General features: G+C 36.0%; 3 protein-coding genes and 1 long non-coding RNA gene across 5 annotated transcripts; 2 read left to right on the forward strand and 2 right to left on the reverse strand.

Annotated features, from left to right (window-relative positions):
* The first annotated feature begins 1,652 nt into the window (after window positions 1-1,652).
* Window positions 1,653-3,487, forward strand: LOC135082736 (beta-1,3-galactosyltransferase 6). Its single transcript, XM_063977511.1, has 3 exons — window positions 1,653-2,493; window positions 2,578-2,768; window positions 2,992-3,487. Exons 1-3 carry the CDS (start codon window positions 1,879-1,881, stop codon window positions 3,263-3,265), a joined length of 1,080 nt encoding a protein of 359 aa, XP_063833581.1. The 5' UTR covers window positions 1,653-1,878; the 3' UTR covers window positions 3,266-3,487.
* Window positions 3,307-21,327, reverse strand: LOC135082710 (UDP-glucuronic acid decarboxylase 1). 2 transcript variants are annotated; one of them, XM_063977493.1, is made up of 9 exons: window positions 21,253-21,327; window positions 12,349-12,668; window positions 12,035-12,214; window positions 11,817-11,922; window positions 11,474-11,587; window positions 11,045-11,232; window positions 10,839-10,971; window positions 10,194-10,330; window positions 3,307-4,244 (listed from the first exon to the last, which is right to left on the reverse strand). In XM_063977493.1, the coding sequence occupies exons 2-9, from the start codon at window positions 12,511-12,513 to the stop codon at window positions 4,128-4,130; spliced, it is 1,140 nt and encodes a 379-aa protein (XP_063833563.1). In that variant the 5' UTR covers window positions 12,514-12,668; window positions 21,253-21,327; the 3' UTR covers window positions 3,307-4,127. The 2 variants fall into 2 exon arrangements, with proteins under 2 accessions (XP_063833563.1, XP_063833554.1); XM_063977484.1 differs by lacking the exon at window positions 21,253-21,327 and adding an exon at window positions 12,887-13,056.
* Window positions 5,595-8,262, forward strand: LOC135082701 (uncharacterized). Its single transcript, XR_010259457.1, has 2 exons — window positions 5,595-6,013; window positions 7,253-8,262. It is a non-coding gene; the product is annotated as an uncharacterized LOC135082701 (long non-coding RNA).
* LOC135082726 (uncharacterized) lies at window positions 18,714-20,740 on the reverse strand. The gene is made up of 2 exons (XM_063977504.1): window positions 20,520-20,740; window positions 18,714-20,220 (listed from the first exon to the last, which is right to left on the reverse strand). The coding sequence occupies exon 2, from the start codon at window positions 20,213-20,215 to the stop codon at window positions 19,112-19,114; it is 1,104 nt and encodes a 367-aa protein (XP_063833574.1). The 5' UTR covers window positions 20,216-20,220; window positions 20,520-20,740; the 3' UTR covers window positions 18,714-19,111.
* Window positions 21,328-22,037: the final 710 nt, after the last annotated feature.

A 22,037-nucleotide genomic window follows, 5' to 3' on the forward strand; every position in this document is an offset into this window, starting at 1 on the left:
ACAAATATTCTTAAATCTCTTACTGGAACCAATTGGGGTGCAGATCCTAAAATACTTTTATTATTATATAAATCTTTGGTAAGAAGCCATTTTGAATATGCATTCTTTTGTTTTGCCTCTGATAAGAAACTTGTAGAGAAACTTGAAAAATACCCAAAATAAGAATTTGCGACTTATATTAGGAGCAATGAACACCTCACCAATTAATTCAATGCAAATCGAGTGCAACTTACCTCCTTTATTCATTAGATTTGATTATCTTAGGCAAACGTTTTTGATGAGATTGTTGTCTGTAAATAATAGTTTATTAACGACCAAGTTATTACAAATTAATTTTCCTTCTTATTTGAGTACTGTGCTATCGGATATCAGAAGGTTAAAAGATGATAATAATGTACATACTAGCGATTTATTACCGTGTTATGGAGGTGAATATGACAGTAAGTTTTGTTATATAAATGTAATAATTAATAAAAAACTTTCTTGTAAATATGTTGTAAATAATGAACTTAATTCTTGGGAAGGCTATAGACAAATATACACTGATGGCTCAAAAACCGAAGATAAGGTTTCTATGGCATTTTATGACTTAAATGTCAAGATTGGTCATGGGATAAAATTACCATCTGCAGCAAGTATTTATACTGCCGAGGCATGCGCAGTGCTGGCTGCTCTGGAGTACATTGAGCATTCAAACATTGAAAAATGGATAATAGTTACCGACAGCATGAGTGTTTTAGAAGCTTTGTCGAACCCGTGTCATAACGCAAAAACAAACTATATTATTTTTCAAATAAAAGAAAAATATCACAAACTATGTAACATGGGCAGAGAGCCAGAGATATTATTCTTTTCTGGACACCTTCACATGTGGGCGTGGTGGGCAATGAAGAGGCAGACACTTTAGCTAAGCTTATAACAAACACATCAGATGTAGTACCTGTTAAGAAGATCAAAATATCATATACAGACTGTTCAACCCTTTTAAAAGAATTAATGAAGAAAAAATGGCTAGACCATTGGCAAGAAAGTATTCAAACTAAAGGAAAATGGTACCACCAGATTAACCATGGAATAGGAAAGCCCTGGTTTACAAAAGGAACCTATAAGAACAGAAAGTTTTATTCTTACATATCAAGATTAAGAATTGGACATGGCCGATTTAATGAACATCTCCACCGGATGAACATGATCACCTCCCCATCATGCTCATTCTGCAATCAAGCTAATCAATCCCTCCATCACATATTCTTCGAGTGTTCTACATTTTCACTCCAAAGACTCATTTTGATAGAAGACTTATTACAAGTTTATAAAGAACCAGAAGTCATCCCGCGCTCTCTACCTGATCTTCTCAAAAATGAAAACTGTTTTGTAGCATTATACAAGTTCTTAGTTACCACTAAAGAAGAAATTTGAAGAAATTCAAAGCCGAAGTTGAAGGGAAAGAAATAATAATAATTACTCAGTCGGCTTCAAAATGAAAATGTTTCCTCTCTCTCGCGCCGTCTCCGTGAATACAAACTGAAGACTTGGCTGTATGGCGAATGCCTTTGCCTTTTCCTGCAAGAGGAAAGAACGAAACCAAAAAAAAAAAAAAGTAAAACTGTCAATGTCAGTGTCACTCACTGTCACTTTCATGTCTGCCTTGGTCTGCCTGGCTGTCACAATTTGTTTATTATTTTGTTGTAATAATTTCAATGTTTTCGTGAAGATAATTTCAATAAATTGTGGGTTACTATATCGTATCGTTCAATGATGACTGAGTTTAATAAAGATTAACTTTATTAAAAAAAAAACATGTGAAATCGAGATGTAAAAACACTTGTTGTATAGTCAAAATGAACATTGGGGGAGACAGTGTAAATAAAATAAATAATGTTGAGCTTATTGCGAAGGTATAAAACAATGGTTCTAGTCAGTTTATTTTTCTTTTATATCGGTTGTGGAATTACATTAAGCTTTTTACGACTCGAATGTGTTACTGCTGTAGCCACAAAGAAACCACAAGAGGCTCTATCAAGTGATGTGGAATACGCCGTGTTGATTCTAAGCAGTCCTGATAATAAAGTTAAAAGAGATGCAATACGAATAACTTGGAAAAAGTTATCAGAAAACATATTTATAGAAAATGGAGAAAAACTTTACAAATGGAACCAAGATTCTGTTGGAACAGGTGTCAAACATGAATTCGTAAAATTTTTCTTTGCTGTGGGCACCCAAGGCTTACATGACATGGTATTAGAAGGTTTAAGAAGAGAATCACAGAATAGTAACGACATGCTTCTTTTAGACTTTCTAGATAGATATGAATATCTAACTTCAAAGTTAATAAATGCGATGAAATGGATAAGTGCTAATTTGAAGGGATTAAAATATGTTATAAAATGTGATGATGATTCCTTTGTTAGAATTGATCTTATTATTAAGGATTTAGACGCATATGCACCAGAAATGAACGGTCCGGAACTGAGTCAGTATGTTACTTTTAAGGTAATAAAAATTTCTTATGTGCTAATGTCTCTAAGTAAAACAATTATTACAGAATAATTAAAACAGGTTTTTGTACCTTTTCAGAAAACTTTACCCTCATACAAAGGTTTGTATTGGGGGTATTTTGATGGCAGAGCGACAGCCCGTCTGAGCGGTAAATGGCAGGAAAAAGACTGGTTCTTATGCGACTCCTACTTACCTTATGCTCTAGGCGGTGGCTATATTATATCCAGGAGCATTGTTGATTACATTGCTAGAAATGCTGACTTTTTAAGGTGAGACAAAGTCTTAATGTGAAACTAATAATTTCTATGTATAGGTATGGAGCACTAAACCATAACCTTGCGAACCTAAGAAAACCACCACTGATGGCACACCTATACCATAGTGGTCATGCTAATAATACAAAGATATCTTGATAAAATAATTTTCCTTCTGCTAGTCAATAATCTGTAAGCTACAATGAGCTGTTTTCCATATGATGTTGTTTTGTTTCAGCGTCTACAACTCTGAAGATGTTTCAATGGGTGTGTGGACAGCGGCTCTTGACGGAATCAATAGAGTACACGACACAAGGTTCGATACAGAATGGAAGTCTCGTGGATGCAGCAAGCACATGTTAGTAAGGCACAAACAGACTCCACCTGACATGCTCAGCATGAACACAGCGCTAGTTAATTCTAAAGGCGAGACTCTGTGCAAAACTGAGTCTGTTGAGCGGAAATCCTATAGCTATAAATGGGACGTACTTCCAAGCATGTGCTGCAAATAGAACATAATTTTAATAAAGTCCAGTCACAAAAACAATGTAAATACTTTTGAGAAATATGTAATTTTTATTTAACAATTTGAACACAATTACAATAAAAGTAAAATAGACTTGTCACTTAAGGATGTCAATCCAGTTAAATGTATAAATACTCATAATTATTTATAAAAGATATTAATTGTAAGAATAAATCATAGATATGAAAAATATAAACAGTTAAAATGATTCAGGCAAGTTATTCGACATTGGACCTATTTGCAAGATCTGTAATATTAAGCACCTATGTGAGAACACAATCTGAAAAGCCTTGGGAAATACATTCATTACATTCTACTACATAAGACTATACAAATTCATCATCATCATCATTTCAGCCATAGGATGTCCACGGCTGAACATAGGCCTTCCGCCTTCCCCCAAGGGATATTATACAAATTACTTATCTTATTCTCAAAATGTGATGAAAGGAGAAAAGAATAAGATAGAATAGTTGAACTAAATTAGAATTAAGATTATGAAGCATTAAGAAACTACTTCCATAATTATTCAAATTATAGTTTAAAACCTTTTATTTTCCTTGCATTAATAAATAAATATAATGTATAACTTCTGGCTTTTTCTTAGCATCATTAATTATAATAATTAAATATCCATGGACATTTACATTGCATATCTAGTCCCAAACTTAACAAAGCTTGTACTATCAGTACCAGATAAATATTTATAATAATATATCTATGTATAAACAATACATACGTAAATACCTTTTTCTACATAGTAATAATAAATAGGTCTAATGTCGACTAAGCAAATTGGACAGACATCCTAATATCACATTTGTAAAGGAATACCAAATGATTTTATATTAATTGCGTGGTTTAACTTTTACATCCATGTACGTTTGATTGTTGTAGAATGTAGTCCGTGATAATTCTTCTCTAAAATACTCAATAGTCCTTTGTAACCCATCTTGTAGTGAAACCTGGAATGTTAGAATAATGTTAGTACACTTTTTGTAATAAAGTGTTTATTTACATCACTAACTTGTTTTATTGTAATTAACTATTCCCTGTGTTTCATCAATCATCTATCCATCACTGCACTGCACAGTTTAAACTTTTAAATTGGGAGATTTTAACAACTTGCAAAGTCATACATCTGATGGTTACTTGTTACTACTGTTGTACTTATCTGCATGGTATTTTTAATTTATCAAGTTCAGATCATCAGATTGGAGGATAGTATACATTTCTGTTGTTCATTATTTTTTGCGCCTTAGAAACTTGCGCAAAATCTATCATTTTACATGCATTAGTTAGTATAGGCACACCTTGGACGAATAAACCACTGGACGCGTAACGAGTGACGTTTTCGTCTTTACCCCGCTAGCACTTACCAAGGCTAAAGAAGAACGGTCATCTGTGACCCAGGCCCGACAGAAACGAGACATACCTCATTTTTTTTGTCATGTCTTAATTAGTTAAATTATATATTTTTTATATTCGAAATCTATGTATAACACCAAAATATTAACCTTTGTTTTTGTTCAGGCCTTATACAAAAACTAATACAAAATGCCTATTTATCACCAAAATTGGTAAATGTATGTACCTAAATGTCTATTACAGCTGCTATGGAATGTATCTAGGTGACCTGGAGATACAGCCGGATTATACAGGGTGGAAACAAGAAGTTACAAAATCCAAAAATTCAATGTTACCAGCTTCCATAATCTGTAACCTATTATTGATACCATTTGAAAGAGCTCGTGAAGCACTTTCAGAATCAGTAACTAGTTTTTCGATATCTTGTATAGTTTAGAAATAATCCAGTGAGATCACTTATCGTTCCATATGTATAACCACCCTGTATAATCCGGCTGTATCTTCAGGTCACCTAGATACATTCCATAGCAGCTGTAATAGAAATTTAGGTACATACATTTGCCAATTTTGGTGATAAATAGGCATTTTGTATTAGTTTTTGTATAACGCCTGAACAAAAACAAAGGGTAATATTTTGGTGTTATACATAGATTTCGAATATAAAAAATATATAATTTAACTAATTAAGACAAGACAAAAAAACTGAGGTATGTCTCGCTTCTGTCGGGTCTGGGTTTTTTTTGTATGGGGCGTGACCGTTCTTCTTAGCCATGGTAAATGTTGTCAGGTTGTCACTTTGTCAGTATGACGCGAGCTCTCGAAGAGTAAAAATATCACGAAAAATGGGTAAGTGCGCCGTACTTTATTGCAAAAATTATTCTGGTCACACAAGAAATGTTTCTTATCACGCGTAAGTACATTTTAAATGTATTATAGTAGCAATTTTTTCGTAAAATAAATAAAATTTGATATGTAAACAAAATATGATTACGTCATTTTAAAAAGTACTCATTGTACATGTAAATGCTTAAAACATGTAGCATATTTAATTTGGTTGGATTATAGGTTTCATTCATTCATTCACATCTATTTTTTATGACGTAAAGGGCTTGAAAAATGTCGATAAGTTTATCGATATACCAAACAAACTGAAACTGAAATTATTCAAATTAATTTAAGATTTCCAGTGGATCCAAATAGAAGGAGAAAGTGGATAGAGGCAGTCAGAAGACAAAATACGTGGATTCCAACTAAAAACCACTGCATTTGTAGCATTCATTTTGCGGAAGAATGCTACAATGCCAATTCTACGAAACAGAGAAAACTGCACAAAGATTCTTTACCTACATTGAATTTGCCTAAATTTGTAAGTATCATCAAATTTTATTAGATATTTTATCTTAAAAGTCAACTAATTCACCAAAATATCAGTAGACACAAAACATTTATGGTTCAAATTGTGTAACTGGTAGGGCTCAAAAGATAAGGAGACATAAAGTGCCCTAAAGGGCTACCTTTTTTAGGGTTCCGTAGTCCTGACAAGGAACCCTTATAGTTTTGCTATGTCTGTCTGTCCGAGGTTTTGCTTGGAAACTATTGGCACTAGAGAGCTGTAATTTTATGGAGGTATGTATATTAATCACGCCGATAAAACAGTAAGATAAAATTTTGAAAAAAAAAATATTACGGTAGCTAGTTGCTTTACATCTAGGGGTAGGTACATGTAAAGTGGGGGTGAATTTTTTTTATCTTCTACCTCATCGTGTGGGATATCGTTGGACAGGTCTTTTAAAATTGCTTAGGGGTTTCTAAGGCTATTTTTCCATTTAGAGATCTGTTTGCAAATTATTAAAGTTTAAAATGCCAATTTTTTGAGTCCCCTCTAAAAACTAAACCGTTAGCTTGAAAAATCTGGGAAAATTCATAATAATAATTTATTTTATGAACTTTCAAGGAAAACTATAACGGTTAAGATACATCAGTTAGTTTAGGAGTAATAGTCATTTGACTCATGTATTATACTTAACTAATAAAAATTCCTTAGAAGAAAATACAAAAGTTACTTTATCTAGTAATTGCTTAGTATAGTAATTGCTTGCTTCTAAAATATATTGTGTTAACGACGGACAACAACTACGGAACCCTACATTACGCGTGGCCCCCGCCCGACACGCACTTGGTCGGTTTTTTTAAAATTATCTTTGACATTCATAAGTGCCAAAACACTGGTCAAATTTGAATAAAATATTTATGATTTTGATAGATTTGTTTGTTTTGATAATTTTAGTCACATGAAACAAAAGATGATGAGATCGACATAGATGGAACACACAAAACAAGCACACCAGTAAATGTAAGTAATAATTACACCTTTTTTGAAATATGTTGTACATCAAAATACTGGTCAAATTTGAATAAAATATTTTTGATGTTGATTGATTTTTTGGCTTTATTTTAGTCACATGAAACAAAAGATGATGAGATCCACACAGATGGAACGTACAATTTAAACTTTTCATTGCATATAAATATTAATAATATCATCACAAAAATACGCCAAATGACTACGATTACATATTATTATTATTTTTTATTTTATTAACAGGTTTTATTTTCGGTATGCAATACCGAGGTGGAACCTTTTAGATCTGTGTCATCCCTCACGTTTAGTGAAATACCGGGGTGGTTGGAACTTGATTTGGTCCATCCTGTCATCAACTGTTTTTCAATGGGACGACTTCTGAACATCAGAGATCTTAACTGTCAAGATAAGTGAATTAGGCCACTGAACTTTTCAAAACAAAACCAACACAGGTGAAATATCTGAGCATCTCCCTTGACAACAAATTGAACTGGGCGAGTCATATCGACAACATGCATAGTGCCTAGCAAACATAGCGGCCATGGGTTGTATGAGAACCACTCTATCGGCATCACTTGACTTCTTTCTGAATCTCAGACATTTAGACCTCATTATTCAGGAGGAAGCACAAGCACCCACTCTAAGACTTAAAGGAAACGATCTATGAAAGCAAAACAAGGAGACAGGATATTCCGCGATTCTGCACAAAACCCTAAAAGAAATACCCCTCATCAACAGGATAGGTACCCTGTGTACACATCTTCGACCAAAGATAATATCCAGCTTACAGCGGAAACGCGAAATTGCTCTGGAATCAATGAAGTTAGGATATACCGACGTCTTCAAAACCGAAATAAGTACTGGGAGGTCTTCTCGAATGACCTAAACATAAGAATATCAACAACATTAGATAAGAATTAAATAATATCAGATAGTGCATCCGTACTGCAAGCGCTACAAAGCAATACATTGTCATAATGTTATCAAATTGTGTTTCATGAAATGTATAGAAATAGGCTATTGATGAAACTTTTGTCCGTGACGTGAGACAGATTATAACATTTGTTGAGACCAAAAGCTAGTTAGCAGTCGATCGTAACAGAATATTACTTGTTTATTGCTTTACGAATTTTATAATAATAACACAGCAAAAAAATATTTCACCTAGTTACCTACCTATATGAATAATTTGTAATATTATTTGTACCTATGATTTACCAATGGCACTATAATAAACACGATACAATAATTAATTATAGTCTTTTAATTAAAGAAACTTTCAATAATAAATCAATCCATAATTCATTTATCTCGTTAGGTTCATTCATTCATTCATTTACATAACTATCGATAAAAATTTACGATCTTTTCCCAGCACTAAATGTCATTATTTGACAATTGTCAAACCTCTCCCCCCGCAAAAAGTGGTTGATCGTGTTTCCTTAGAAATCTTGTAGGTTTCGTGTCCAGTGGTTTATTCGTCCAAGAGGCACACACTAGGTGACACGAGACAGCGACAGCTCGGCGACTAGACGCGATGACAGGCTGCGGCCGACAATTTCATATTATTATTTTGTTCAAAGCTTAGCAGAATGAAGTACCTAGTCTGGTCATAAGTTCTGTCACATGGTCATAACTTTTGAATTTTGAATGAAGGTCTCAAAAATATTTATTGAATTAGAATTTAGAATATTTAACGATATTAAAAATGTGCACTGTTTTGAATTTTATTTGTTTTTAAATATGTAGTGGACGTATAAAGAAGACCGAACAGCAGTTGTCACGCTGCATTGGTGCGGTTACGCGCCAAAGCAGATTTTCGATGTGCTGAAAAAATTCAATTAAATATCAATTTTACATTTATCGTTTCATCAAACGATATAATGACGTTTTAAGTGTAGAAGACACAAAACAAAAGTAATTGTCCTTGCACGGTTAGGACTCCAGCAGTGTTAAAAGCTGCGAAGGCGCGAACTCAAAAAAATTCCATGCGTTAGCAGACTTTGCCTGCCCTAGACGTAGGCTTAAGCAGAACCAGGGTGAAATTGGTATTTATGAAGACTCAAGGCTTCAAACTTTTTTAACAAAAATCAAAAATCACTTGGATGCGCGTTTAAAAGACCTGAGATTGAAGAAATCTCACATTTTGCTTAAGCGGTACGCGGGAAAAAAGGACCTTGAAATTTTTTTTTTCGAATTTTGTTTTTTACCATGGAAGAGAGTTAGAAAAAAACAAAATGGTAAGTTGGATGCGTACATCAATGAAGAAGCACCAGCTTAATTTCAGCTGTCCAGCTAGGCCAGCTTTTATCTTCACTCAAGGTTTGGTAACATGTCTCAAATTTGGGCTTTTTTGAGGTATTTTTTGCCTGAAAGGCATAAAAACGAATGCCATTCTGTATCAAAATTCAGTTCTCACAAAGTTTATGGAACCTTTTTCACATATCATGCCCAATAACAGACACTGGGAGTTCCAGCAGGATTCTGAGCCAGCTCATAGAGCGAAAAGCGCGCAAAACCCGCTCGTAGGCCGTAAAATTGACCTCAGCCGGCACGAAGTCGGGCCCTCATCCAGTCCAGACTCTAATCCGTTGGATTACAAAATATGGCAACATTTGGAGAGGAAGGTCTGCTCTATGACTCATACTGATTTGGAGTCCCTCAAGGCATCCTGTATTAAACCAGCCGCCGATATTGATACGAAACTCGCTCGTGTTTCTAGAGACCACTGACCGCGCAGTTTGAACCCTTGTATTCATAATTGCGAGGAAAATTTGAAATAATTTTTATAAGCATAAAATGTTTGTTTTAGTACCTTTCTATTGGTATATAAATGATTACCGTAAAAACAAATATAGTAACAATTATTTCGCTATAAACATGTGACAGAACTTATGACCCGACTAAGTTTTATGTTACTGAATAAAGTATTCTTATTCTTATGCTTCAACCACAACAACGCGTGCAGATCGCCATCGCCTGCGCGATTATAGGCCAATAACAGGTCGCACGACCAATGACAGTTAGCGCGACCTGTTGGTGTGGTTGAAGTTAAGTCGCCGAGCTGTCGCGTGTCGCCTAGTGTGCGCCTACACTTATTATGCATAGGTATAATCTTTCGAAAATAGCTCCTATTTCAACTACTTAACATCCCTCAGTTTAAGGTATATGTGACGCCACGTACCTTAGGTGTCCAATGCAAATGGGCCTCAGCCACAGCGATGTCTGGCCGCCGCCTTTGCGGGTCGTCCTCCACCGCTGCGCCCGTCGCCACAGTGCTTCGGCACCCGGGGACTTGATTCTTTATTATTACTGCGAATTCTGGAATCAATAAAGATGTCAATTGAGTAACAGAAAATGAAAAAAAAAAACAATACAAATTTACTCGTGCTTCGAGGAACGCGGGTTTCAACCCTGCCTCTACTATTTACCACTCGTAGCATAAGCATTGAGTTTAGTACAAGGGATTAACGGGACTATTAGTATTTGTACAGTACAAAATTATTAAATAGTTTGATGACGCAGTGAATCTCATTGACGCAATTTTTGTTGATATAAGCGTAGCTTCTTCATAGACGCGTATTCATCATTTTACGCTTGTTTGTTATACACCCGTAAAATTACGATTTTTACGCATGGCGTAGGCCCGCAGCCAACATACGAAACTATCGACAAAGTCGACGTTCTCACGTCCCTGCATGCAGACTTCATTCAAATAGGCGTATACCAAGCATATATTGACGAATATGCATCGAATAAGCTTTTCTTTCATGGAACAGTTATAGCAATAACTGACTAAGACTGGTTAATAACACTCATGTTTGTGTACCTTCTATAGTGTGCTCAACTGGATTCCCAATGTTGACAGGGAGAGTGTAACTGGACGCCATCAACGACAGAAGTCCGTCCACGAGATCTGACACGTAACAGAAAGACCGCGTCTGCTTCCCATTACCGTATACCTGAAAAAATAGTCAATATCTTAATAAGATAGTGAAATAGAGACAATTTTTTATTAAACATCTATATACTTACGGTAATAGTTAAATTCTGTAACGCTTGCATGATAAAATTGGATACTACTCGGCCATCAGACGCGTGCATTCGCGGGCCGTATGTGTTAAATATTCTCGCCACTCTAACCGATACATTCTCCTGCTTTGCATAAGAGTACGCTAACGTTTCTGCCACCCGTTTACCCTCGTCGTAACAGGCACGAGGCCCTGGGAAAGACAAAAGAAATAAATGTACTAAATGTAGGTATATTTACAGCAGAACAAATCAATGTTCTACAAGCAGAACAAATAATCAACTGGTGGATAATGTTTTCAAATGATTAAAGTATGTTGGTATCTATAGTATTGTCTTGATTAACGGATATAATATAATTTTTCTGATGTAATGGAACTAGATTGCTTATTAATAGGCATTATAATAATATTGATGAATAAACATTGTGCTGACCTATAGGATTCACATGCCCCCAATAGGTCTCAGGCTGTGGATGCACCATAGGATCTCCGTAGACTTCAGATGTACTAGCGATTAGAATTCTTGCACCAACACGTCTCGCCAGCCCTGAAAATCGTAAATATTACCAACTTATTAAGTACATTGGGTTATTTACACTGATAACTTTCAAGTTAAAAGGTCATATCAGTTTCTTTATACAGCTCAAACAATAAGGTTCAAATTAAAGAGTTTTATACTTTTATTTGTAAACTTTATCAAAGTGTTGTTGAACAGTAAGCAACAGTTTCTTATCAGAATGTGCCAATTAGCTGAGCAGTTGGTTTTATGTACTAACCCAACATGTTAATGGTGCCCAAAGTGTTTGTTTTGATTGTTTTCACTGGATTCTGCATGTAGTGTGGAGGACTTGCAGGACTAGCCAAGTGATATATTTCGTCCGCCTGAAATTTTTACAACAACAATGTCATTCATTAGTCATGATTATTTATAAAAAATATAATAATATTTATCAAGAGTGTAGTTTTGATTAGACTACATAAGGATGATAATTACCTCAACATATAAAGGATTGACAATATCATGATGAATCATCTCAAAGTTGCGATGGCCAAACCAATGTTCAACGTTACGTTTGCGACCCGTAAAGAAGTTGTCCACAACGATTACTTCATGGCCTTGTGTCATGAGAACGTCCACGAGGTGGGAGCCCACAAAGCCTGCTCCACCTGTAACCTGAGATTTTCTTTAGTTATACAATAGCTTTTAAATTACCACATGTACAAGAATACAGCTTATTGAATGTTAAATCACTTATATTTCAGAATTGCCACAAAATGCAACTTATGTTCTATTATAAACACACTAACCAGTATTCTTTTCCTTTCTTTATATCCCAGATATTTGACTTCAGGGTATTTCTGAGGGATCCTTCCTTCTAAGAATGCCAGTTTCTTTTCTAGCTGTTCTATCCGAGCCTTCGCTTCCTGTAGCTCTCTCTTCATACTGTCATCTTTCTTGCTTTCTGGCTCCATTTTTAGCACCGGAACATAGTCTTTCTTTGGCTCTGGTTCAAATTCTTTGTAAGAAATGTCTTTGAGGTCCTGGGTTTTCGCTATTCTTTGGTAACCGGTAATTTTATCATGGACACCTGAGCTATCTCTTTTTAATATCAAAATTAGCAGAAGTACTGAAACAAATACAACATAAAGTTAAAGTGTTTACCTGAACAAAGTGGTGATATCTTATGTTACTTTGTAAACATTTAACCTTATTTCTAAGAACAAGCGTGTATTTATTTAAAATAAATTGTTCGTTTATATTGCTTTCTAGGTAGGTATGTACAGTGGTTTACACTATAATGATGTGGAAATAAACCAAGTAAATAAAGAGTTATTTATTACTTACACAGAGACAGAACACACACCACTGTTATTGTCTTTCTGAATTTTAAATATTGTCTTATCATCTCTGGGAGTCTAAAGACTACACTTACATTTTTTTAGTAAACTAAAATGATATTTTCACCCAAAGATTTTCAACACCGACAAAGCCGAAAACAGCCGAAAATACTTCGCGTGAATTAGGCTTGGGTAAAAAATATCGATATATCAAAATATCGATATTTTTTCAGAAAAATATCGATATAAATCAGCGATATGTTTTCCCGTGATATATCGATTTTCGATAATTATTTTCAGATATCAAAATCGATATATTTTTAAAGCTCTGCTGTCTGCTCATGCGTCACAACATGTATTCGACCAATCCGATTTCGATTTAGAAAAAGAGTAGGTATGTAGTAGGCTGTTTTTTTTAATAATTAAACTGATGTTAAAACAGCCAGATGTGTGTTTGCTTCAAAATTTCGAATATTTTGTCATTTTTTATAAATAATTGCAAATTGCGCAAAAAATATCGATATATCGAAATATCGATATTTCTTGGGTGATATATATCGATATATTTGAAAAGTATCGATACGATAAATATCGATATTTTTTTTCCATTTGCCCATCCCTAGCGTGAATCCGTGTTTGTGAATTGTCAAATGATAAATGTCATTGTTGACATTTGCTGTCACTGTCATAGTACGTAGAAGTTTTTTGGCATTTCTTTCAAGTATTGGACCAATGTTATTTGAGTCTTTTAATGCTATGGCTATTATCAAAGTATTTTTACATCACTATGAAATTTTAATTTTTCTCTGGTTTCCCTTCAACACGTATTCGAAATTTTAATTTTACAAAACATTTTAGGAATAAAATATGCACTAGTTGTATCGAAACTCATGATTACTAAGTCCTACTTTGATTTTCTAGGAATGGAGTTGAATACGCTTATTCAAACATCTATCATGCTCTTGCTTGATATAAAAATGCAACATTTAAACCCCGGGCAAAAGTACTAAGTATTAAATTAAAGCAAAATTATAATAGTACAAGTTTTACAAAACAATAAAACTTGTATTATTGAGCAGAGACGATGCACAGCATCTGGTGAGAGATGCGTCTACTTCCGGTGTAGTTTTTTACCATTTTATACCTTAAATGACGTCATTTCCGCAATTATTTAATAGGAATTGATTTGACTTACTTCCGTTTGCCGCCATTTTAGTCACCTGGGGGCGAGCTTGCTCGGAGTTCTTCATAGAGAGCTCACCAGGAGGCCTTCTTGGGATGCTGTGCATCGTCTCTGCTCAATAATACAAGTTTTATTGTTTTGTAAAACTTGTACTATTATTCGGCATGTGACGATGCACAGCATCTGGTGAGAGACTTGTTTATTAGCTCCTGGTGACTACTTACCAATGGCGCTATGTGATGAAAGTTTTCGAGTTTCTGTAACAGAACTAGATTAGAACATGATTAATTTCAGGGTATCAACATGTTTTGTTCTAAATGCCCAGTGAGAGCAGCACTGATATCACAAAGTAGGAGGGCTTGTACTTTTGTATGTTTGAAATGAATAAACTGGAAAGCTACTGAACTGAATTCAGAAATTCTTTCCTCATTAAAATGCAGATTGAGTGTGTATTGATATAATTTGCCCGCATGGCAGAAAGATTCATGCGAGTCATCAACATAAGTTTATAATACAGGCGTACGATGTGATTGAAGAGTATCCAACATGCTTTAGATCTGTTGATTGAAAGTTATTAATTAAATAATATGTTATTTGGTGTATCGGTCGTAGATCAGTTAATAAAAGTGACTGCCTTATAATATTGCTATTATTGTTCTGCCTACGCCAATATCTCATCAAATAATTTCATCTATGGCTAAATATCAACCCAAATTAAAGATGCCACAACGAAGTCAACAATGCCAGGAGAGGTTTTAAATCCAACAACCTTTATACTGTTTTTATTCATGTAGATTCCTAGTATTACTTGGTGTTGAAAAATAAGTAAATAATATGTTATTATATACCGCTGTTCGCCTCTGCTCGCCTGATTCCAGTAACTTACGCAACCGTAGCAAGGGCATATCTATGTTGTTTTTTGGGATTTGCTGTCATTTTTTCCTGTTGTTTGTATGATGCCGTAACGGTGCCGAACTTACTCGTAGGTCAAGGTTTATTAACTTAATCTTGAAATTATTCAGGTGAGACTATGTTTTGTCATGTCAGCAGCTGATGTAGATGGTAGGAGAAAAATATACATAAGCTAGTCTGCGAGAAGCCTCGTAAAGGTCACATTTTAGATACCCACTGTTGGGTTTAAGGCCTTTATCAGGAAGTGAAATTAGTTAAGCTTTTATGCTTAGTAAGAAAATTAAAGTTATCTTTAATATAGTTTTAGATTAGTAATACCAGCCCCCCTAGATAAGTAGCACTTTTTGATCGAATCGAAAATTGGATACGTTATAACTTCATATAGAAAAAAGAAGGCTAATCGACCATCCTTCGACTGGTTTGCGATTTTAAAGTGAATTTTGTTGAGACCCACAGGGCATAAAGGTAGTACAAGAGTAGATAAACGATTTAGTCTAGCAGATAAATCTTGCTGTCGAGCTTCAAGAGGTAAGTATGTAGCTACGACTGTTTTCCTTAGGCCATTAGTTTAACCACCAAGGCCAGGTTATTTTATAAGTTTTTAAAGTGGATTTTTGCCAGGTATGTTTTAGGAACGATACCTTATTACCCCCAACTCAACATACTAAAAAATTACATGTTACCTGATCCTGACGTGGAGGTCACCATGTGGTAAGAACGTGGTGGAGATTCTGTATTTTGAGGGTCGGCCTCGAGCCCTGCTAAGAAAAGCCAGAAAGGTCACTTCGAGGTGCTAAGCAGGTACCTTTTGCTGTGGTGAGAAACGGGACAGCAAAGATTTAGCCTAGTTTACCACCATAGCCACCCTGGTTGAAGTCGTTGCAAAGGCTGCTGGTGAATCTCTGTGGGGTCTCTGGATATCCAGTTTCCCGAACTTTTGGAATATTTACCTTTGGATCTGAACCCAGGAGATGCCACTAAGTAGGTTGTTTTCCCCGTAAATCGACCTAGATAGTCAGATAAAATTGATTGAATCGACTTGGGAGATAATATTTTACGCTGTCAGAGCTATTTTTACCAGACTGAACCGGAAGGAGGTGATGTTTTTCAAGTTGAAAAGTTAGAGAGACAGTTCCAATGGAAGCTCTGAATGTGCCCCTTCCTCCCTTAGTTTCGAGTATAGGCTATGCTTTGATTGTCCGATAGCAAAATTAGTGAACGCACATGAAATGAATGAAAGAATGAGAAATCCCCCATCGCTGATTATGATTTCTGATATTTTGTAGACATCCAGATGGTTGTTAAGAGATGCTGAGCTGGAGTCTTGTGTATTGGATCGGTTGTGTGGGGTCGAGTTGTGATGAGCCCTCACTGGAGATCAAGCTTACCATTATAGGCACTTGTTGAGTCGTATAGATTTCGTATTTACCGACAACACCCTTAGAGATGACGACTTGTTGAACCTGAGTTACTGTTCACGTAATTGACAAGGTTTAAAGTGTTCCAGAAGATAAAATGTTACACACTAACCTTCCGTTCTAGTAGTTGCTGTCTCGTCTGGTTTGTCAAAGGTGACGAGGTTTAGTAAGTAGTTTGTGATTATGTCAATGTTTTTCGGTATGCAGTAGAGAACGAGAGATTGATAAATTTTAGGGTACCTTGACAAGACATGCGGAGAGGCCGGCGGTGTCTCTGTGATCGGTATCTGCATCCAGATTTAGAATTTAGCATTCAACTACTTCAGATCGGATCAATACTTACATAATTGTATCTACTGATTAGGACGTTTAATAGAATAGGTTGTTTGGTCTGTCCTTCTTGCGAAGGAATATTGTGAGGAGCAGGCTCATGCTGAGCGGTGCCTTATCTGGTAATTTCAGCATTTCGGTTTATTTGGTCAGCGTTAGACAGTCAAGAGTGTTAAAACGCTGAATAAAGCACGGCGTTGAAGGGACAAGCACCGGCTTGGAGGTGAATGGCAGACGCATCCCTGGAACCATTGTCAGGTAACAGGTTGACCTCCGCAGTCTGATGACGCCTGCCACTGCCTAAGATACGCTCAAAGGCAGCCTCCGTAGAATTTGCTGAGTGGAAAGTCACTTGACTTTGCTATTCTTATTTGGTCAGCGCTAGACAGTCAAGAGTGTTAAGACGCTGATTAAAGCACGGCGTTGCAGGTGCAGGGGCAAGCACCGGCTTGGAGGTGAATGGCAGACGCATCCCTGGAACCATTGTCAGGTAACAGGTTGATCTCCGCAGTCTGATGACGCCTACCACTGCCTAAGATACGCTCAAAGGCAGCCTCCGTAGAATTTGCTGAGTGGAAAGTCACTTGACTTTGCTATTCTTATTTGGTCAGCGCTAGACAGTCAAGAGTGTTAAGAAAGACGCTGAATAAAGCACGGCGTTGCAGGTGCAGGGGCAAGCACCGGCTTGGAGGTGAATGGACTGATTTGGAATCCTTGGCTTTTTGTTCTAAATCGAAGGGAGTTATTTTGAGGCTTATGTATTTGCTTTAAAGATAATAAGATGTGTAGGTAAAGGTTACTTATTAGTATTTGACGATTTGTAAGAACTAATTTAATCAGTCTAAGCAAATAAAGATAATTATTATTATGTTTTGATTTTGCTTGAAATGACCGGCTAGAGAACCAAGGTCGGATTATTTTTTAGATATCACCAGTACGAGCACAGGGTGATTTTGCCGAACAAAAATCCAGCACTGGGAGGGTGCTCCTCGCACAATGCTTATTAGGCATTTTACCCAGGATACGCTAGTGACATGTTCAAATTCAAATTCAAAAACGTTTATTGCATGTCACATTACAATTTATATGTTGTTGCAAAATAGAAGTATACATGTTCGATGCACTTAGCACATTTTGTCATACTTATTAAGCTTCTTGATTTGCAAAAAACATTAGAATTTAATAATTCAAGCTGTAAGCTGGCTCAGTGTTGGGGGTGGCCGCCCAGTCTACTAATAGTTGTAGTTTAAAGTGCTTTGTTGATGTGGTAAAGCATTTGTAGGTGCTTTATTTTATGAGCACAATGAGCCTTTTCAAAGGGGTATTTATTAAGAAACTCGTACCAGAAAGAGTTATCGTTCGATTGTGGTGATGCTAACAACGTATTTTGATTGGTAATGTTTGCGATTGGGGCTGACGGGGCCGCCGTTAGAATTGTATAAGATGGTTGTGGGTACGTTATTCAATCTATTTATACAATATAGAGATTCGCGAGAATGCTCATTTGATCGAAAAGAGTGTTAAAACTATCAGAATCCCACGTACCTCGTTTCATCCGTTTTGAATCTCGCCGGGGTCCGAGTTTCTCCGGTATCCGACGCTCTGGGTCCACCTGCTCGTCGTCCGGAAGACACTCGTCCCCTTTGGCGCCAACCACCATCACGTACATGTCGTTCGCGGTCACACACGCGCGGTCAATTGCACTTTTTAATTTTAAACTTAGTATAAGAACGTTGAGAAATAAATTATTTCAGTAAAAATCTGAGCAGAGTTTCTGCTTACGATGTTGCTAGTTTGGAAGTTAAAGACGCTATGAAGAACTCCGAGCAAGCTCGCCCCCAGGTGACTAAAATGGCGGCAAACGGAAGTAAGTCAAATCAATTCCTATTAAATAATTGCGGAAATGACGTCATTTAAGGTATAAAATGGTAAAAAACTACACCGGAAGTAGACGCATCTCTCACCAGATGCTGTGCATCGTCACATGCCGAATAATAAGTTATTTATTACAAATTTTTGTTACATTTTATGTATTTACAATACATAAGTAGTTACCTAATTAATAAAAACTTGTACGTAGTACAATTAAAGTTATGATTTATCAAACAGGGTAAATTATATTGTAAGTAAAATTAATATAAGTCTGTTGTACTTTGTTCTTGTTCACGTAAACTAAAAATTATTTTTATACATTATAGACTTCAAAAACTTGAAAATAGCTGAAATATTTCATTTAAGGCGTTGGAAAAATAGCTATTAGGGTTTTACTTACAAGACTAAATATTACAATACTCAGTTTAGCTTGAGGGGCTGGGGTCCAATTAATACTGTACTAAGATAACCCATAATGCAAGCATTCTAGTTAAGTACTAGGAATTGTTAAATTTTACTATAGTTTACAAGGATCTCTTAATCGTACAGGTATGTCAGGCTGATCGGAAAACAGACCGTCGATTCCAGCCTCTAGGTATACCCTTATTTCACTTCTTAAATCCCCAGTGGCACTCGGAGAGTCCCCGTTCCTGAATTCAGAGGGTAGGAACGTGTTTTCAGCACGGAACGTGTAAGGGTGGACTTTCAAGCCAGCCGCGTGCGCGTCTTGTACGAATCTAGTAGGCTTCCCGAGCTTATTGTCCGAATCACGAGGTATAATGTAACTTTTATCAGGACCTACTGCATAAGCGTAGTTCGCTACCTCTTTCAATCCTTCTGGAGTAGACATATCGCCATAAGTGAGTCCATTAGGGAGTCCGACTTGATCGAATGGCTTCAGTGATTTGTCGCTTTCGTAGAGTTGCAACAGTCTCAATTTTGTGATCTTTTTCAGCTCTTTCAAGTTACTCACTTCAAAAGACTGGATATAAATTGGGGCTTGTCGACCACGATATCCATTATTATGAAGAGTATTCACCACAAGTTGCTCCATAGGCAGGCCAAGGTTCTTGAAATGCGTGCTGTGTTTGATCTCTGGATAAATTCCTATTACGCGCTGCATGCTCAACTGCATGCTTTTTGCTAAATCGATGATCTCCTGGAATGTAGGGATGCTGAAAGCTCCGTTCAGTCTGGCGTTGCCAGGTCTAATGTCGGGTATGCGTTCTATAGCTCGAAGGGTTTTTATTTCTTCTAACGTGAAATCTTCTGTGAACCAGCCAGTGATCTCGTTTCCGTCAACGGTCTGGTTTTTGCGTCGCGACGCGAACTCTGGGTGCTCTGAGACGTCTGTTGTGAGGCCTAATTCGTTGTCGTGTCGCGCTATGAGTTGCCCGTCTTTCGTCATGACTAGGTCTGGCTCGATGTAGTCGGCGCCCATGGTGATGGCCAGGGCGTATGAGCCAAGGGTGTGTTCAGGCACATAGCCACTGGCTCCACGGTGTCCGATGACCAAGGGGTTGCACTCAGTGACATCGCGTTTCCATGGATATTTAGCTGGTGCTGCAGCGGTGAGAGCCAGCCCTGCTAGTAGCATCCATCCCGTCAGATGCAGCCCCATATTAGCTGAAACGGGTTTAATTTACAAAATGAGGAAAATGTCTTGTTTACTTTACTTAAAAACATAGCAATAATTATTGTTAAATAACTACAAGTACGTAGGCATTTAATTGACCTTTAATTTTAAACGGTGAACTATGACAAGTCTTTATCAAGGAGGTCAGTTACTTATTGACCTACATTAATAGAGTAGAAAATTAACAACATTTTAAAGAATTAATTAAAATCACAAAAAATAAGATTCTTCTAAACCTGAAGATATTTTTTTAATAAAAAATCCCTAACATAAAAATAAATTCACTTACGTTTATTGCACAATCGACACAGCGACTGACTAGAAAAACATCACTTATGTAGATAAATAACAACAAGAGTGTGACGAACGTGAGACAATCTCGATTAGCAAAGTTGTAAGTACGTATGTCAGTACTGTTAGCAACAAAATTGTTATTTTATTTTTATAAGTACGAGTAATCTATGTATCTCGTGTATTAAGACTGGTGCGTACTACCGCACTTCGACTTAGTATGAACATAACTGTGTGGTAAAGGAAAAAAATGTCGGTATGTTACCTTGTGGTGCCACCTTGATTCTTATTGTAAAATTGTAGAGACTTAACCAGAAGATAACTATGGCATTAATTAATGTAAATAGATCGTTCGTGAAAATTCCATCGGAAAATTGTCACAATGTTGAAAAATTACTAGTCAAGTTTAGACACATACATATTGCCTTTAATTAGTTAGGTATCAACAATTGTAATGGCATAAATTAATTATTGTGAGGGTCACATTTCTTTCACTTCGTTTAAAATCTTTCAAGAAAAATTCGTGGGGATCAAATGTAACGTGCAAATGTCATACAAATAAACTTAAATATTAATTGAAAGTTATAAATAGGGAACCTAACTAAATAATGTAATTTTTTATTGTAAAAGCTAAGATATCTTCGGGCGGGAGTTCACATCCCGGTCAGGTCAAATGTTAAAAGGCATAATTTTATAATGAAAAGATAGGACGGCTTATGTTTAGCACTTACTTAGTTAAAAATTTCGTAATACAGCAGCTATACACCAAATACACCAAACTGACTTCTTAGAGGAAATACAATGAACTGAAAAGACATTGTAAATCTTTATTTATCGTTCATAAAGTGTGTTCAGATGTTAGTGTTTGTATTCATACATATTATTTTCCTTGTATTTACTTATGTATGTACTCGTAAGTAAAATATGCGTTCTATGGCGCGTAATATTCGGAAGTTTTCCGTCTGCTAAGACATTGTTATATTTTAACTCGTATGTTGATAAACCAATTTTATTTAAAATCAAATTAACGTGAATTTTAATTTAAGAATAACATGTAGGTAAGCAAATAATGAAATGTCGTTCGCTACTTTTATAGAATCCCAACTAATATTATAAATGCGAAAGTAACTCTGTCTGTCTGTCTGTCTGTCTGTCTGTCTGTTACGCTTTCCCGCTTAAACCTCGCAACCGATTTTGATGAAATTTGGCATAGAGATAGTTTGAGTCCCGGGAAAGAACATAGGATAGTTTTTATCCCGGTTTTTGAAACAGGGACGCGCGCGATAAAACCCAACAAGACAATTTCTAAATATTAGTTTAAAGTGACCACACATCGTGAATTAAGATGATACAATAATGATTTTGTAACTTACTGTACCTACTTTGGATTGTTTTCAGATAAGAGTGATGCCTTGTTTTATTAGATAGAGTGTGGCCCGTATTAATAAACTTATCTCACTGTGGGTACTGATCTTAAGTAGGAAATCTTAAGTTAAAAATAAATATACTAGGTAAC

Source organism: Ostrinia nubilalis, chromosome 2, assembly GCF_963855985.1.
Source record: "Ostrinia nubilalis chromosome 2, ilOstNubi1.1, whole genome shotgun sequence".
Classification (NCBI taxonomy): Eukaryota; Metazoa; Arthropoda; class Insecta; order Lepidoptera; family Crambidae; genus Ostrinia; species Ostrinia nubilalis.